Source organism: Myodes glareolus, chromosome 19 (genome assembly GCF_982192425.1).
Source record: "Myodes glareolus chromosome 19, mMyoGla1.1, whole genome shotgun sequence".
Classification (NCBI taxonomy): domain Eukaryota; kingdom Metazoa; phylum Chordata; class Mammalia; order Rodentia; family Cricetidae; genus Myodes; species Myodes glareolus.
In genome coordinates this window covers 65,624,655-65,642,993 of record NC_142044.1, presented here as the reverse complement: position 1 = coordinate 65,642,993, position 18,339 = coordinate 65,624,655, and the positions used below count along the sequence as shown (strand labels likewise).

General features: G+C 44.9%; 1 protein-coding gene across 1 annotated transcript; it reads left to right on the top strand.

Moving 5' to 3' along the window:
• The first annotated feature begins 5,714 nt into the window (after window positions 1-5,714).
• LOC148119042 (uncharacterized) lies at window positions 5,715-12,233 on the top strand. Its single transcript, XM_087898698.1, is given in 5 exon segments — window positions 5,715-5,730; window positions 7,982-8,293; window positions 8,393-8,640; window positions 8,932-9,960; window positions 9,963-12,233. Coding segments are annotated over 5 exon segments (3,876 nt in total).
• Window positions 12,234-18,339: the final 6,106 nt, after the last annotated feature.

Genomic DNA, 18,339 nt, shown 5'->3' with positions numbered 1-18,339 from the left:
GAAGAATAGTGGTTTCTAAAATCACTGAGGAAAGAGGCAAGGGCAATGGAGGCATTAAAACACCCTTAGCACTCTCTTGCTGCCTTCCTGTCTCTCCATCTGCTTGCCTTTCACTTTGAGAATTTTCAAGGCCTGCTGTCAGTTCTATAATCCAAGGCCCAGCCACACCCAACTGTTTGGAGTAGGGGCAGGATTCTGTCCCCGATCTGCTAGCCAATTCAGAGGAGCCTTTTGGTCCCAGAGGCAAGGTTCTCACTGGGGAAGTGTGTGACTGAGGAAGAGGCTGGCTCTTCAGGATTAAAGGTGTGTGCCACTACCGCTGGCCCTACTGAAATTATTTTCTTTCTTTCTTTCTTTCTTTCTTTCTTTCTTTCTTTCTTTCTTTCTTTCTTTCTTTCTTCCTTCCTTCCTTCCTTTCTTTCTTCCTTTCTTCCTTTCTTCCTTTCTTCCTTTCCTTCTTCTTTCTTCTTCTTTTTTTTTTTTTTTTGACACAGTGTTTGTAGCCCTAGCTGTCCTGGAACTCTGTAGACCACGCTGACCTCAGACTCAGAGACTGACCTATGTCTGCCTCCCAAGTGCTGGGATTAAAGGCATGCGCCACCACTGCCCAGCTCCCTACTGGAATTCTTATGCAGAGAGAAGATAGTATTCTAGAATAGATATTTTAGACACACAAACAGAGAAAAAAAAATTAAAGGGGGCTGGAGGGATGGCTCAGTGGTTAAGAGCACTGCCTGCTCTTCCAAAGGTCCTGAGTTCAATTCCCAGCAACCACATGATGGCTCACAACCATCTGTAATGAGGTCTGGTGCCACTTCTGGTCTGCAGACATACACATAGACAGAATATTGTATACATAATCAATAAGTAAATAAATTTTTTTAAAAAAAAAGAAAAACCATTGGCAAATGGATGTGTTTCATTTTATAGAGTTTGGAAAATTAAAATATGTACACCATATCAAAGATACAAATTCAAAATTTCTTTTTTTTAAAGGTAAACTCATTTATTTATTTATTTATTTAGTGTACATTGGTGTTTTGCTTGCATGGATGTCTGTGTGAGGGTGTTGTATCCTGGAATTACAGCCAGTTGTGAGCTGCCATGTGGGTGCTGGAAACTGAACCCGGGTCCTTTAGAAGAGCAGTCAGCGCTCTTAACTGCTGAGCCATCTCTCCAGCCCCATAGTCAGTATTTCAATGGGCAACTGCTTTGAGTTCTAAAAAAGCTGATATAATTACACATCTATTAGAAGTTATGGCACTGTGGGACTCCCTGTATAAACTAAGATGAAAAGTGTGAAGCATGATCCTAATTAGTCTCAATCAGTAAAAGCCCAGAAGAAGATATCAGATTAAAAAAGCAGAGGAGCAAGGGAGCGGCCCCAGTCACCTCTCACCTTTCTGAATCCTACAACCAAGAAGGGCCAAGATCCTGTCCATCCTGCCTTACCACTTCCTGTCTGTCTATACAAACCTCAGGACCTCTATGGTTAATTAGTGGCGGGCTTAACCTTCTGATCTCCAGGCAAGTTTTGACAGAACATAAAATTTCATAACATTTTGCCCTTTTTGTCCTAAATAAAAAGTTGTAACGAACATAGGAAAACCATATACAATAATGATCAAACCTTGCTCTGGGAACTCCTTCTGCCAATAGCCTTTAAGATACCAGCCCACTTGGGCATGCTCTCGTATACTATAAATGAAGCCGTAAATTTTGCGATCTCTCTCTCTCTCTCTCTCTCCTGCTGGATTTGGTTCCTGTTTTCCATTCGTGCAGAGGATTGTGATCTGTTACTCTACCCCTAAATAAATAAATCTTTATTATATTCCATTCTGGGCTAGTGTGGGACTGATTTATAGCGTCCATCTACTTCTGGCACCCATGTGAATCCCAACTCCATGCCGACTGGACCAGCCTAAAAGGCCCAAAAGCCAATGACCCAGATGGTATCCCACCCCTGCCCACCTGGCTTGATTTCACCACAGTGGAGCTACCACGTGGTGATTTGACAATTTCTCAAGCTCACACACACCACCAAAAAACTCTCTCCATGTACGGAATTGATTTAATTGCTCTTAATTTGTCAAGCAAAGCATATCTCAGTATTTAAGCAGGTGCCAACACGGAACCAAGCGGGACTATTCACGCCACCACTGGTCATGTCTCTCCACCACCTGTCACATCTCTTCACCACTCGGGCTGCAACCGACACCTGCTGGCCAATAAAGATTATTGCACCTACAACAACTTACTGAAATCTCATAACAGAGGTAACTTTATTTCATTAATAAATAAATCAGTAAATCTGAAAGTTATATAATTGCAGATAATATTACCATCCAGGAATTTAATAGCCTTTTTGTTTATACTATGGATGGAATTCTGCAAGGCTTATGTGGTTTTTATGATACATCCTTTTATTGGATATTAGAATTTATCTTTGTTTTTCATATTGTAGAAATGGTTTGATAACAGAGCACTTTTAGAAATGATACAGTCTTTACATACTAATAATGAACAGAGAGCTGGCTATATTAATACCATTGAAAATCAAAATTAATACCATTGAAAAGGATAACATTAATTTGACAGACAAAATTCAATCCATGTCAAATTACCAGAAATTATCTGAAAGGATTCATACTGTTGAATATGACAATCAAAATCTGCTAAAAAGTTATGATAGGTTAGCAGATAGAGTATCTCTTCAGGAATCTGCATGCCATCAAATGTTATCCAAGGATGAGGATCATATGTACAGAATGAGGACCAGAGGCTTGGTGCCTCAATGAAATCATTAGAAATATTCATAGGTCAAGAGGTTCAGGCTTTACAAAAGGCAGTGGTAAGAAGATTTGAAACTATTGAGGAGATTATCAGAGCTGATGAGCCAGGCAGAGAAGGTACAAGGAAAGGAATTAATATCGCCAGTACCTGTCAGAGTCAGGTTTCTACACTGTAATCACCTCTAAAGAACCATCAAGTTCAGGGCTGGAGAGATGGTTCAGAGGTTAAGAGTATTGCCTGCTCTTCCAAAGGTCCTAAGTTCAATTCCAGGCAACTACATGGTGGCTCACAACCATCTGTAATGAGGTACCTTCTTCTGGCCTGCAGAATATTGTACACATAATAAATATTTTAAAAGAACCATCAAGTTCTAAATACCCCAAAGGATCCAAAGAATGTAGATGGAAACCTAAAGGTATAAGCAATCTAAAAGAAATGAAGCAAGCAGTAGTATCTTATGTCATGCATTCACCATTTGTTATGGAGATGGAAAAGACATAATTGGCTTCAGTTAGTTTCAGTGGTCCTGGAAGACAAGCCACAACTAGTTCACACAACAATAGTGTGGAAATGCTACAGGTGAGAAGAGGCAAAACATAAGAACAACAGGGAAAAGAAAAGAATTTGAGGCTTTGCAAGATCAAATTCTTGGTGAGGGCACTTATGCTAAGCCACAAGCTCAAGCTTTTTATGATGAACAAATCTTGTCCCGATGCCACTCAACAGCCTTAAACGTTTGGGACAGGTTTCAACAACCAGGATAAAGAATAGAATCATATATTAGGGTTAAACAAGGCCAAAGAGAACCCTTTAGTGACTTTTTACAAAGATTCACTAAGGCTGTACAAATAGGATTCGATTTGCCAGTAATTTACTTAGTACTTCTGCATCAATGTTCTTGAGTGAGATTGGTCTGTAATTCTCTTTCTTAGTAATATATTTCTGTGGTTTGGGTACCAGGGTAATTGTAGTCTCATAAAAGGAGTTGGGCAATGTTCCTTCTGTTTCTATTGTGTGGAATAATTGGAGGAGTATTGGTATTAGTTCTTCTTTGAAAGTTGTAGAATTCTGAGCTGAAACCATCTGATTCTGGGTTGTTTTTTTTTTTTAATTTGGAGACTTTTGATGACTCTGTTTCTTCAGCAGTTATAGGTCTGTTTAATTTGCTTATCTGGTCTTGATTTAATTTTGGTAAGTGATATTTATCCAGAAAGTTGTCCATTTCCTTTAAGTTTTCCAATTTTGTGGAGTACAGGTTTTCGAAATATGACCTGATGATTCTCTGTATTTCCTCTGTGTCTGCTGTTATGTCCCCCTTTTCATTTCTGATTTTGTTAATTTGCATACTCTCTTTCTGCCTTTTGGTTAGTTTGAATAAAGGCTTGTCTATTTTGTTGATTTTCTCGAAGAACCAACTCTTTGTCTCATTGATTCTTTGTATTGTTTTCTTTGTTTCTATTTTGTTGATTTCAGCTCTCAGTTGATTATTTCCTGCCGTCTAGTTCTCTTAGGTGAGTTTGCTTCTTTTTGTTCTAAAGTTTTCAAATGTTTTGTTAATTCACTACTGTGGGATTTTTCCAGCTTCTTTATGTAGGCGTTTAATGCTATGAACTTTCCTCTTAATACTGCTTTCTTTGTGTCCCATAAATTTGGATATGTTATGTGGTCATTTTCATTGAATTTTAGAAAGTCTTTAATTTCTCCCTTTATTTCTTCCTTGACCAATTGATGATTCAGGTGAGCATTGTTTAATTTCCATGTGTTTGTGGGTTTTCTGGAATTAGTATTGCTTTGACTTCTAGTTTTATACCATGGTGATCTGATAAGGTACATTGGGTTATTCCAATTTTTTTTTGTATTTGTTGAGGTTTGTTTTGTTACCGAGTATGTGGTCAATTTTTGAGAATGTTCCATGAGGTGCTGAGAAGAAGGTATATTCTTTTCTGTTTGGATGAATATTCTATAGATGTCTGTTAAGTCCATTTGAGTCATAACATCTGTTATTTCTCTTATTTCTCTGTTAATTTTTTTGTCTGATTGACCTGTCCAGTGGTGAGAGGGCAGTGTTGAAGTCTCCCACTATTAGTGTGTGGGGTTTAATGTATGGTTTAAGCTTTAGAAGTGTTTCTTTTACATATGAGGGTGCCCTTGTATTTGGGGCATAAATGTTCAGATATTTCCTCTTGATGGATTTTTCTTGCTACTATTATGATATATCCTTCTTTGTCTCTTTTGATTGATTTTAGTTTGGTGTCTATTCTGTTAGATATTCAGATAGCTTCACCAGCTTATTTATTAGGTCCATTTGATTGGAATTTTTTTCAACGTTTTACTTTGAGGCAATGCCTGTCCTTGATGTTGAGGTGTGTTTCTCTTTTTTATATACATTTTTATTGATATTTATTGAGCTCTACATTTTTCTCTGTTCCCCTCCTTGCCTCTCCCCTTGCCCTTCAATCCTCTCCCAAGGTCCCCATGCTCCCAATTTACTCAGGAAATCTTGTCTTTTTCTACTTTCAACTTCCCATGTAGATTAGATCTATGTAAGTCTCTCTTAGTGTCTGCATTGTTGTCTAAATTCTCTGGGATTGTGGTTTGTAGGCTGGTTTTCTTTATTTTATGTTTAAAAATCACCTATGAGTAAGTTCATGTGATAATTGTCTTTCTGTGTCTGGGTTACCTCACTCAAAATAGTGTTTTCTAGCTCCATCCATTTTCCTGCAAAATTCAAGCTGTCATTATTTTTTTTCTGCTGTGTAGTACTCCATTTGTAAATGTACCATATTTTCCTTTTCCACTCTTTGGTAGAGGGGCATTTAGGTTGTTTCCAGGTTCTGGCTATGACAAATAAGCTACTATGGAGGTGTGTTTCTTGTATGCAACAAGAGGATGGATTCTGTTTTCGTATCCAGTCTGTTAGCATGTGTCTTTTTACAGGTGAGTCGAGTCTAATAGGTGTGGTTGGGGCTGTCTGAGATTCTGTTGAATAATCTTCTAGGTACCACTGAATCCAAAGCTCAGATGGTTGTTCCTCGTGGTACAGTCAGTGTCACAGTTCTAGTTACCCCGTTGGTTACTCGATGTTCCTGGAGATAGCTCAGTGCTCCTGTGCTTTGCTCTGTTCACTTGCAGTTTGCTGTCTCAGGCCTATTTTGGCCTAGGTTTCCGGCTTTGCCCTGTTTCTGTAAATCCTGGTCTGGATCCCCTCCTGTAGAAGTCCCTGGCTTGGAGTTGGACCTGTTGTGGTGGAGATGGCTGACTCTGGATCTGGTCACTGGCTCAATCCTGATCCTCCAGTATCCCAGGACTGGGTTTGCTCCTGGGACTGGATTTGCTCCTGGCTTCTGCTCCTGGTGGAGCTATTCACTCTCTGTCCTGGGTAGCTGGTTCTGTTCCACTCCAATTCTGGTGGAGATCGCTAACTCTGAGTCAAGTTGCTGGCTTAATCTTGATCCACCAGTATCCTGGGACTGGGTTGGCTTCTGCTCTCTGTCTCTACCTCAGTCCAAAATGATGATCCTGCCTCCAGGAATCTCAGAATGAGACAGCAAGGTTCTTTCGGGCATCTGTCTCTGGTGGGGCCACATGGCTTCTCATGACTCCCTGTAATTCTAATTTTTATACTTGATATTTGTTCTTATTGTATATAGTTTTGTATTAGGCTTAGAACTCTCTTATTTAGACAAAATTAGGAGGTGCTGTGGGAACTCCTTCAGCCAATAGCTTTTAAGATACCAGCCCATGCATGGCAATGGTGGCACATGCCTTTAATCCCAGCACTGGGAGACAGAAGCAGGCAGATCTCTGTGAATTTGAGGCTAGCCTGGTCTACAAGAGCTAGTTCCAGGATAAGTTCCAAAGCTACAGAGAAACCCTGTCTCAAAAAACCAAAAGAGAGAGAGAGAGAGAGATACCAGCCTACTTGGGCATGCTCTTAAGACACTGGATAATAGAAAAAAAGCCACTGAACTAAATCAGCCAGTATATTTTAAAGATGTGTTAACTCAGAATGGAAACCAGGGTAAGTGTTACATTGGGGAAGAGGATTTGTTTTTGTTTCCACAGAAGAAAAGCTATAGATACCATCAAAACTGATAAAGATTCTATTCAAACAGGAGAGACCTCTTGATTAGGAGAGTTTACCAACCGATGTGGTGATTTGACCTGATGGAAGGGGAGATGGAAGACACCAAATTAGGTCTGGGCAGAGTTTTGCTTTTGTCTTTCCAGGAAAATAAAAACATCCAACTGACGGATCTTAAGACCTATGGACAAATGAAACCTTGGAAAAGGAAGGGAAAACCATTTGGAAAAAATTTCCAAGAAAAGGATTCATCTGGCCTAATGGTATAAATTCTTCCTACAGGGTAAATTCCATAAACCTTTAGAAATGTCTGTTTTTTGTTGGTCTCTACAGACATGGTAAGCAGGTAGTCTTTATGTAGTTTCAAATCGATTAAAAACTAAAGCTGGCTTTGGATTTGGAGTGTGGCTCTCTCCTCTAAACCCAAACATGTTGTTAAAAGAAAATTCAAAGTCTCTCTCATATTAGATGATATTGAAGAAGAAAAAGAAGAAAATATCACTCTGGATGCTAGTAGCAGTAATGCCATATTGCAAGGCCTAAGAAATAAACAAGTCAGGGCTTGTCATGAGTCAGACATTTGGTCTCCAGCCAGGGGAAGGAGGAAGGATGAGTCAGGATATCTACAATCAGACATCTGGTCTCCAGCTAGGGGAAGGAGGAAGAGATAAGGAGAACGGAAAGCCCCTGGGCAACCCCCTCCTTGTTATTTAGGTGAAAGGCCAAGAATTTGCCACCCAGCATGAGCTAAGGGCCTTATTTGAATTGACCAATGGAATTCCTGTAACCATGCATCTCGCTTCTGTACCCGCGCTTTTGCTCTCCTATAAAAACCCCTCGGCTCAGCCTGACGGCGCGCAAGTCCTCCGAGAGACTTTGTCGCCCCAGGTACCTGTGTATCCGAATAAAACCTCTTGCTGTTTGCATCCGTACGAGTGGTCTCGACTGATCCTTGGGCACGGGGTCTCTCCCGAAGGAAGGCATCCCTCAGGGGGTTCTTTCATTTGGGGGCTCGTCCGGGATTTGAGACCCCCACCCAGGGACCACCGACCCACCATCAGGAGGTAAGCTGGCCAGCACCTTATATGTCTTTTGTTGTCTAAGTGTTACGCTGCGAATTTGAATTCTGTTCAATTCAGCTGAGTCGGTCTGTATCTGGCGGGCCACAGAAGGAGCTGACGAGCTCGAACTTCTCCCCCGCAACCCTGGAAGACGTTCCAAGGGTGTTTGGAGCCCGATTTTTCAGGGCTCATTTGTCTGAACCCACGACCAGAGTCGGACTTTTTGGGTTGCCGCCCTTGTCCGAGGGGTACGTGGTTCTTCTGGGAGGCGAGGGATCCGAACCCTCTCCGAAGTCTCAGTCCGAATTCTTGCTCTCGGTTTTGCGCCGAAGCCGCGCAGCGTGTCTGATTGTCGGTCTGTTCGTCCTATTGTTCATTTTTGTGGTTTGTCTGTTCGTTTATTGGAATACAAACATGGGACAGTCTCTAACTACCCCTTTAAGCCTTACTCTAGATCATTGGTCGGACGTCTCTAACCGAGCGAGCAATCAGTCGCTTGAGGTCAAGAAGAAAAAGTGGCGGACTTTTTGTTCCTCGGAATGGCCCACATTCAACGTGGGCTGGCTGCGGGACGGCACCTTTGACAAAAATATTATCTTGCAGGTCAAAGAACGGGTCTTCGATAAAGGACCCCATGGACACCCTGACCAGATCGCTTATATTGTCACCTGGGAGAGTTTGGTTTATGATCCACCTCCCTGGGTGGCCCCCTTTATTCCTCCAGAGAAACCCCAACCCTCCCTAAGCCTCGTTCCTTCGGCCCCGAATCCTCCTTTGCCTTCCCTACCAAAGCCCCTTACTCCTACGGTCTCCTCTCTTTATCCCGCATTGACGAAGGAGACCCCTAAGCCGAAGGAGACCCATAAGCCATCTGTCCTTCCCCCTTACCCAAATTCCCCTCTTGTTGACCTCCTATCCGAAGATCCTCCTCCCTATAATCCCCAGGAGGAGCCTGGAGATCATGAAGCTGTCCCTGCGGCGCCCTTGTCATAGGACTCCCGGCCTGTTGCCTCCCCTGTCGCGAGCAGGCTCCGGGGAAAGCGTGAACCGTCTCCCCCAGACTCAACCTCCCGAGCATTTCCCTTGCGACAGGGAAATAACGGCCAACTTCAATACTGGCCCTTTTCCGCCTCTGATCTATACAATTGGAAACAACACAATCCTCCTTTTTCCAAAGACCCTGTGGCATTAACTAACTTAATAGAGTCTATTCTGATTACCCACCAGCCAACATGGGACGATTGTCAGCAGCTTTTACAGGCTCTCCTCACTTCTGAGGAAAAACAAAGGGTCTTCGTAGAGGCACGGAAGCAGGTCCCAGGAGACAATGGAAGGCTAACTCAGTTGCCCAATGAGATTGATGCTGCCTTCCCCCTCACTAGGCCTGACTGGGATTTTGCTACGCATGCAGGTAGGACGCACCTACGCCTTTACTGCCAGTTGCTCATAGCGGGTCTCCGAGGGGCTGGTCGCCGCCCCACTAATTTGGCACAGGTAAAACAGATAATTCAAGGGGCAGATGAGTCTCCAGCAGCATTTTTAGAGACATTTAAGGAAGCATATCGTATGTATACGCCTTATGATCCTGAGGACCCAGGGCAGGCTACCGGTGTGTCAATGTCTTTTATCTGGCAGTCTGCATCTGACATTAGGAACAAGTTACAGAGGTTGGAGAATTTGCAGGGATATACACTGCAAGATCTACTTAAGGAAGCAGAGAAAATCTTTAATAAGAGGGAGACTCAAGAGGAAAAGGAGGATCGTATCCGTAGAGAGAAAGAAGAAAGGGAGGATAGATTGAGAAAAGAAGCAGAGGAAAAGGAGAATGCTAGAGACAGGAAAAGAAATAGGGAACTGAGCCGCCTCTTGGCCGCCGCAGTTCAGAGTCAGGACAGCCGAAAGGGAGACAGGATGGGAGAACGGAGAGGCCCTCGCGTGGAACGCGACCAATGTGCCTACTGCAAGGAAAGAGGACACTGGGCGAAAGACTGCCCTAAGAAGACCCGCAAATCCAGAGCCCCAAACCACAAGCCTCACTCCTAGTCCTAGATGAAGACTAGGGAGGTCAGGGCCAGGAGCCCCCCCCTGAGCCCAGGGTAACACTCGATGTCGGGGGGCAGCCAGTTACCTTCCTAGTAGATACCGGGGCTCAGCATTCAATTCTTACCCGGTTACCAGGCCCGCTCAGTGAACGAACTGCTTGGGTACAAGGCACCACGGGCGGAAGAAGATATCGTTGGACCACCGAGCGGAAGGTGCAATTAGCAACTGGTAAAGTAACTCATTCCTTCCTACATGTCCCAGACTGCCCCTATCCATTACTGGGGCGAGACTTACTCACCAAACTGAAAGCCCAAATTCATTTTGAGGGGGCAGGGGCTCGAGTGTTGGGCCCAAATGGGGACCCCCTCCAAGTCTTGACCTTACACTTGGAAGACGAATACCGACTATATGAACAGGACTGTAAGACACAAGGATCCAGGGACTTGGACATATGGCTTACAGAGTACCCACTGGCATGGGCCGAGACGGGAGGCATGGGGCTAGCCCTACAGCAGCCCCCTCTGATCGTAGACCTGAAGGCCACAGCCACCCCAGTCTCAGTCAAACAATACCCCATGTCGAATGAGGCCTACCAGGGGATAAGACCTCATATAAAGAGGCTATTAGAACAAGGTATTCTGACTCCCTGTCGGTCACCTTGGAATACCCACCTCCTCCCAGTAAAGAAACCAGGGACAAAGGATTATCGACCGGTACAGGACCTCAGGGAAGTTAATAAGAGGGTTGAAGATATACACCCGACCGTCCCCAATCCATATAATTTACTAAGCACCCTGCCACCATCTCACACCTGGTATATGGTGCTAGACTTGAAGGACGCCGTCTTCTGTCTCAGATTAAGCCCCAAAAGCCAACCCCTTTTTGCCTTCGAATGGAAGGACCCCGAATTGGGGATTTCAGGCCAACTGACTTGGACCAGACTCCCACAAGGCTTCAAGAATACTCCCACCCTCTTTGATGAGGCCTTGCACCGGGACCTTGCGGACTTCAGAGTTCAACACCCGTCATTGATCCTGCTCCAGTACGTGGATGACCTTCTACTGGCAGCCTCCACAGAACATGACTGCCGGCAAGGTACGGGGGCCCTATTGCAAACTCTGGGACAGCTGGGCTATCGAGCATCTGCCAAAAAGGCCCAGATATGCCAGACTGAAGTGACCTATTTGGGATATAAATTAAAAGAAGGGCAGCGTTGGCTTACAGCCACACGCAAAAAGACTGTATCTCGTATACCCGCACCCCGAGACCATCGCCAGCTGCGGGAATTCCTGGGGACTGCCGGGTTCTGCCGCTTATGGATACCAGGCTTTGCTGAAATGGCAGCTCCCCTCTACCCCCTCACCAAGCAGGGGGTCCCATTTGAATGGACAGATAAACAACAAAAGGCTTTCGAGAACATCAAACGAGCCCTCCTGTCCTCTCCGGCACTAAGTCTGCCTGACATCACTAAGCCATTAGAACTGTTTGTCGATGAAAAACAAGGTTATGCCAAGGGGGTTTTGACCCAGAGACTTGGGCCATGGAAACGCCCTGTCGCCTATTTATCAAAGAAATTAGACCCAGTGGCCTCAGGCTGGCCCCCTTGCCTGCGGATGGTGGCAGCCATTGCCGTCCTCATTAAGGATGCCGGTAAATTGACTTTGGGACAGCCCTTGACCATTCTGGCACCCCATGCCGTCGAGGCCTTGGTTAGGCAGCCCCCTAACCGATGGCTCTCCAATGCCCGCATGACACACTACCAATCCTTGCTGTTGGATACAGACCGAGTCCAGTTCGGACCTGTAGTCGCCCTCAATCCGGCTACCTTGCTACCCTCGCCGGAGGGACCCGATCAGCATGACTGCCTTCAGATCCTTGCGGAAATGCATGGAACCCGAATGGACTTGACTGATCAGCCCCTCCCAGATGCAGACCACACCTGGTGTACCGATGGGAGCAGCTACCTGCTGAATGGAGAACGTAGGGCGGGAGCCGCAGTTACCACGGAAACCCAGGTAATCTGGGCCAGTGCCTTGCCCAGTGGCACCTCGGCCCAACGAGCTGAACTCATCGCTCTAACCCAAGCCCTTAAATTGGCAGAATGTAAGAAGCTGAATGTTTATACTGACAGTCGGTATGCATTCGCTACCGCACACATACATGGAGAAATCTACCGGAGACGAGGACTCCTAACCTCAGAAGGCAAGGAAATTAAAAATAAAGCAGAGATCCTTGCTCTATTAGAGGCCTAATTCCTCCCCAAGAGACTGAGCATTATGCATTGCCCTGGACACCAAAAAGGAGATCACACCGAATCCAGAGGAAATCGGCGGGCGGACGGAGCAGCCCGAGAGGCTGCTTTGGGACCACAAATTCTCCCCCTAGTATCAGAGCCCATCCAATCCACAGTAGACTGGGCCTATGATAAAGAGGATATACACCTACTCCAAAAATTGGGGGCAGAATATAATCCAGCGAATAGACGCTGGGTTTACTGGGGAAAGATAGCGGTGCCCATGAAAATAACCCGTGAACTTATAGACTACTTACATAAATTGACCCATTTGGGTACAAAGAAAACGAAAACCCTCCTAGACAGAATGGAAACTGGACAGTACCTCCTGAACAGGGACGGGGCACTCCAACGGGCAACAGACAATTGCAGGGCCTGTGCCCAAATTAATGCAGGCCACTCGAAAGCCCTCCAAGGGGTGCGCCCCAGAGGACATCGGCCCGGTGTCCATTGGGAAATAGACTTTACTGAAGTTAAACCTGGCTTGTATGGGTACAGGTACCTTCTGGTTTTTATAGACACCTTTTCAGGATGGGTAGAGGCCTATCCCACCAAACATGAAACGGCCAAGATGGTTGCCAAGAAGCTATTGGAAGAAATTTTTCCCCGATACAGAATGCCAAAGGTATTGGGATCTGATAACGGGCCAGCCTTCGTCTCCCAGGTAAGTCAGTTGGTGGCCAAATTACTGGGGATTGATTGGAAATTACATTGTGCTTATAGACCCCAGAGTTCAGGACAAGTAGAACGTATGAATAGAACTATTAAGGAGACTTTATCTAAATTAGCGCTTGCAACTGGCTCAAAGGATTGGGTGTTACTCCTGCCCCTGGCCCTATATTGGGCCAGGAACACTCCTGGGCCACATGGCCTTACCCCTTTTGAAATATTATATGGGGCACCACCCCCAGCCATACATATCTTTGATACAGACATTGCAGACTATGCTAACTCCCCTTCTCTACAAGCCCACTTGCAAGCCCTGCAGCTGGTACAACAAGAGGTCTGGAAACCCCTAGCAGCAGCCTACCAAGACAACCTTAACCAGCCGGTGGCGCCTCATCAGTACCAGATTGGGGACACTGTTTGGGTCCGCAGACATCAAACTAAGAACCTGGAACCGCGCTGGAAAGGACCGTTCACTGTTCTCCTGACCACCCCAACGGCGCTCAAGGTGGACGGAATTGCTGCCTGGATCCACGCCTCACACGTGAAAGCCGCCAGTCCGGAACAACAGACGGCCAGCCAAAAGAAAGGATGGAAGGTCCAACGTTCCCAAAACCCCTTAAAGATAAGACTGGTTCGAGAATAATGTTATGGGCATTAGTCTTTCCCATGTTGACCTTGGGATCCATGGGGGCTCCTAATGGAAGCCCCCATGCAATTTATTCCTTAACTTGGCAGATTATTTCCCAGACTGGGGAGGTAGTCTGGAAGACGACTGGCCAACATGCCCTCAATACTTGGTGGCCTCCCCTCACCCCCAATTTCTGTCAGCTAGCTGCGGGACTAGACTCCTGGGATATAGCCAGCTATGATCACTCCCAACTAAAGGATCAGATGGATCCGAGCTCAGGGGGAGAGGGGGTTGAGGGCTGCTCCAGCCCCGTGCGGAGATGTCAATTAGCAGGGGCCAACTTTTATGTTTGCCCCCGAGACGGCCGAGATCGAGCCACAGCTTACAAATGTGGAGGATATAATGAAATGTTCTGTGCGGCTTGGGGATGTGAAACTACTGGGGATGCCTATTGGAAGCCCCGTTCCAGCTGGGATAAAATTAAAGTTACCCGAGGCTGGAACCGGCCGCCACCTGAATGGTGGCCCAACCAACATATAGGGCGATGTGATGATGATAAAATGACAGGCTGGGGGAACTTTAATTGTTCCTCAGGCAACAATGGGAAATGTTTACCTCTCAACATCACCTTCACCGAACAAGGTAAAAAGGCCACTGAATGGCAACAAGGGTATACATGGGGGCTTAGATGGTACTTGACGTCCACAGATAGGGGGTTGACTTTCAAAATACAGCTTAAAGCTGAGGCCATAGCCTCCCAGTCAATAGGACCCAACCAGGTCCTGGCAGATCAGAGGCCCCCATCTTTACCCAAAGCACCAGCTACCCCTAGCCTGACTAACTTTACCACTACTCCCACCACCACCTTTGCCCCCCAAGCGGCCGCAATTGAGCCGGAGAGGGGAACGGGAGATCGTCTTTTGAATCTCATTAGGGGGGCTTACCAGGCCTTAAATCACTCAGACCCAGAGCCGGCCAACAATTGCTGGCTCTGTCTTAATCCAAGTCCCCCATATTATGAAGGGATAGCTCTCTGGGGTAACTATAGCAATGTCACCTTGCCACCCCCCCACCTGCCAGGGCATGGACCATCATCTGACCCTTACCCAGGTGACAGGTACCGGATCCTGCCTGGGAACTGCGTCTGGCCAGCCCTTTTGCAATTCTACCCTGCCCGTCATCAAGGGAAACTATTATCTAGTCCCACCAAATGGGACCTTTTGGGCCTGCAATACCGGCCTATCCCCCTGTGTTTCGGCAGCAGTATTCAACCAAACTCATGAGTATTGCGTTTTGGTACAAATTTGGCCGCGCATCACATACCACTCAGATGAAACCGTCCTCCAATATTATGAATACCTGCCCCGGAGGGAAGAACGGGAAGCTGTCACTTTGACCCTGGCCGTGCTCCTAGGGGTAGGAGGCATTGCTGCAGGGATAGGTACCGGGACCACCGCTCTAGTACGCACGGATCAATACATGTTTTTACATCAAGCTATGAATGAGGACCTGAGGGCCTTTGAAAAGTCAGTTAGCGTCCTGATGGAGTCCTTAACCTCCTTATCAGAGGTAGTACTACAAAATAGGAGAGGACTGGATCTGCTCTTTCTAAAAGAAGGGGGCCTTTGTGCGGCCTTGAGAGAAGAATGTTGTTTTTATGCTGATAGAACCGGCATAGTGACTGAAACTTTAGATAAATTAAAAGAAAGGCTAGAAAAATGTAAAAAAGAATTTGAAGCCCAACAGACATGGTATGAGGGCCTTTGGAACTGATCCCCATGGTTCACCACCTTAGTCTCTTCCTTAATGGGACCTATAATTCTTTTAATGTTAATTCTTGCGTTTGGCCCTTGCATTTTAAATCGGTTGATTCGATTTGTTAAGGACAGACCCTCGGTTATTCAGACCCTAGTCTTAACCAGCCAATACCAAAGATTAAACCAAAGGGAAACAGAGATCCTATAAATACTTGAGTAAAAGATTTTACTCAATGATAAAAAAAGAAAATGGGGGAATGAAGAAGAAAAAGAAGAAAATATCACTCTGGATGCTAGTAGCAGTAATGCCATATTGCAAGGCCTAAGAAATAAACAAGTCAGGGCTTGTCATGAGTCAGACATCTGGTCTCCAGCCAGGGGAAGGAGGAAGGATGAGTCAGGATATCTACAATCAGACATCTGGTCTCCAGCTAGGGGAAGGAGGAAGAGATAAGGAGAACGGAAAGCCCCTGGGCAACCCCCTCCTTGTTATTTAGGTGAAAGGCCAAGAATTTGCCACCCAGCATGAGCTAAGGGCCTTATTTGAATTGACCAATGGAATTCCTGTAACCATGCATCTCGCTTCTGTATCCGCGCTTTTGCTCTCCTATAAAAACCCCTCGGCTCAGCCTGACGGCGCGCAAGTCCTCCGAGAGACTTTGTCGCCCCAGGTACCTGTGTGTCCGAATAAAACCTCTTGCTGTTTGCATCCGTTCGAGGAGTGGTCTCTACTGATCCTTGGGCACGGGGTCTCTCCCGAAGGAAGGCATCCCTCAGGGGGGGTCTTTCAATATGAAACACCTGGTACAGAAGAAAACCCAAATTTAGGGACTATTATTGTCACAAATCTCATACCCCTCAAAATTATTTTGACTCTTTAGAACTTTTCTTAAGGTATAAGTACTATCTCAAAATTTAAACTTTCTGTTTTAACATTAATGTTATTATGAAGTACTAATTCTATCCTTGGGTTTTGTGTAGCTTTCTGTGTGTGATTTCAGGCTTGAGTTTAAACAGACATTTAGAAATTAAGCCTGAATATCCCAAAATGTCCTGATGGCTTGGAGCCACTAGCCATGAAACCGGGCTGGGTTATACCTGGCCTGGCTCTGGAGTTTTCACACAGCCCCCAGGCTTTCCTTTGTGTTCCAAATACCTTTGTTGTCCTCTGTGACTCTTGACTGAGTTTCCCAGGGACACAAAGCCTATGCAAAACTCCTTTCAGGGGAAACCTGAAAAACCCCCGTGGTTCCTCATGAATGAGGTATTTGCATCTGGCACTGTATTGTCAGAAGCTTCAATCAGTTTGTTCTGAGATATGGAAATCTAGCTAAAGTGTAAATATAGGAAAAAAACAAAGATCCTGGGAGGCAAAGGCAAGGCGCTTCAGTTCAGAGACTGAGCACCCTGTAGCATATGATGTAGTCACACCAACCCCCTGTGTGCATGCGCTAGGCAGCTTTTAAAACTTGGAAGTGCCATCTTTCTCTCTCTCTCTGCACACCGATTCCCAGGCCTGTACACACACCTTCTAATAAACTTCTAAGCGGGTTTGTTGCGTGTTCTGTGTTTCCTTCTCACTCATGCCAGGAAATTTCAGATATGATGGGATTAAAAGGTAGATTATTGAATCTACTTTCTTTTTTAAAAATATTTATTTATTATGTATACAATATTCTGTCTGTGTGAATGCCCACAGGCCAGAAGAGGGCACCAGACCCATTACAGATGGTTGTGAGCCACCATGTGGTTGCTAGGAATTAAACTCAGGACCTTTGGAAGAGCAGGCAATGCTCTTAACCTCTGAGCCATCTCTCCAGCCCTCTACTTTCAAACTAAAGCAACTACTAGTCGTAAATAACTTACATTGGTACAAATTTATTGCCCTCATATTGCATGTTTCTATTTTTGTTTAAGATATTACCTATATAGTACATACCTATACAGATTGTTTAATTATACAACCTAAAGTTTTAATCCTTAAACACTATTCAGGATAATAAAGAAATACAGGTTAGGGCTGGAGAAATGGCTCAGTGGTTTAGAGCACTGCCTGCTCTTCCAAAGGTCCTGAGTTCAATTCCCAGCAACCACATGGTGGCTTACAACCATCTGTAATGAGATCTGGTGCCCTCTTCTGGCCTGAAGACATGCTTGCAGACAGAATACTGTCTACACAATAAATAAATCTTTTTAAAAAATACAGGTTAATAGTCACCCATAACTATCAAACATACAGTCCCCTTAGGTTTTCAAGGTAATAGAGAGGTATATTTTAGATAAGTAATCTTCAAACACTTCAAAGACCTACAGAATATAGCATTTAAAATGTTTTAATAATTTAGATTTTTCTCAACATGAGATGCATCTGCTCCTGACAGCATTGACCAATCTACTTTGAAAGAGGATAATGGGCATCAAAGAAACTCCCTATGGAGTTTGCTTTCTTCAGGGCATAAGCTAGGCATTAGGGAAAGGAACAGCCCTTGCCTCAACTGCTGACAATATGCTGTCCAACCAGAACAAGCAGGACACAAAGAAAGGCAATTGCCAAACTCTGCCAAGATAGAATTTCCTGCTTCTTAAGAAGTCTGTCAGATATTCAAGGCCTGTAGACCAAAGATAAACACCCCAGCATCAGAGGAACTTTGGATGACCATCCTGTAGACCAAAGATAGACACCCCAACATCACAGAGGAACTTTGGATGACCGTCCTGTAGACCAAAGATAGACAGACACCCCAGCATTACAGAGGAACTTTGGATGACCATCCAGGCAGCCAGTCAGTTCTCATTTTTTGAAGTTGCTTGTTTGCACTTCCTGCTTACTCAGGTTATATTATTTCCTTTTCAGGTCTTTGATGGGGTTGAAGATTAGACAGTTACAGTTCTTCCAAACCTCAGCATAAGGTAAAACTTTGAACTTTTCAGGACAGTTAATGGGTGTAATTTTTATAAATTTGCCATTACTTATGGGCCGAACATTAAGAATGTACTTCTTGACAATTATT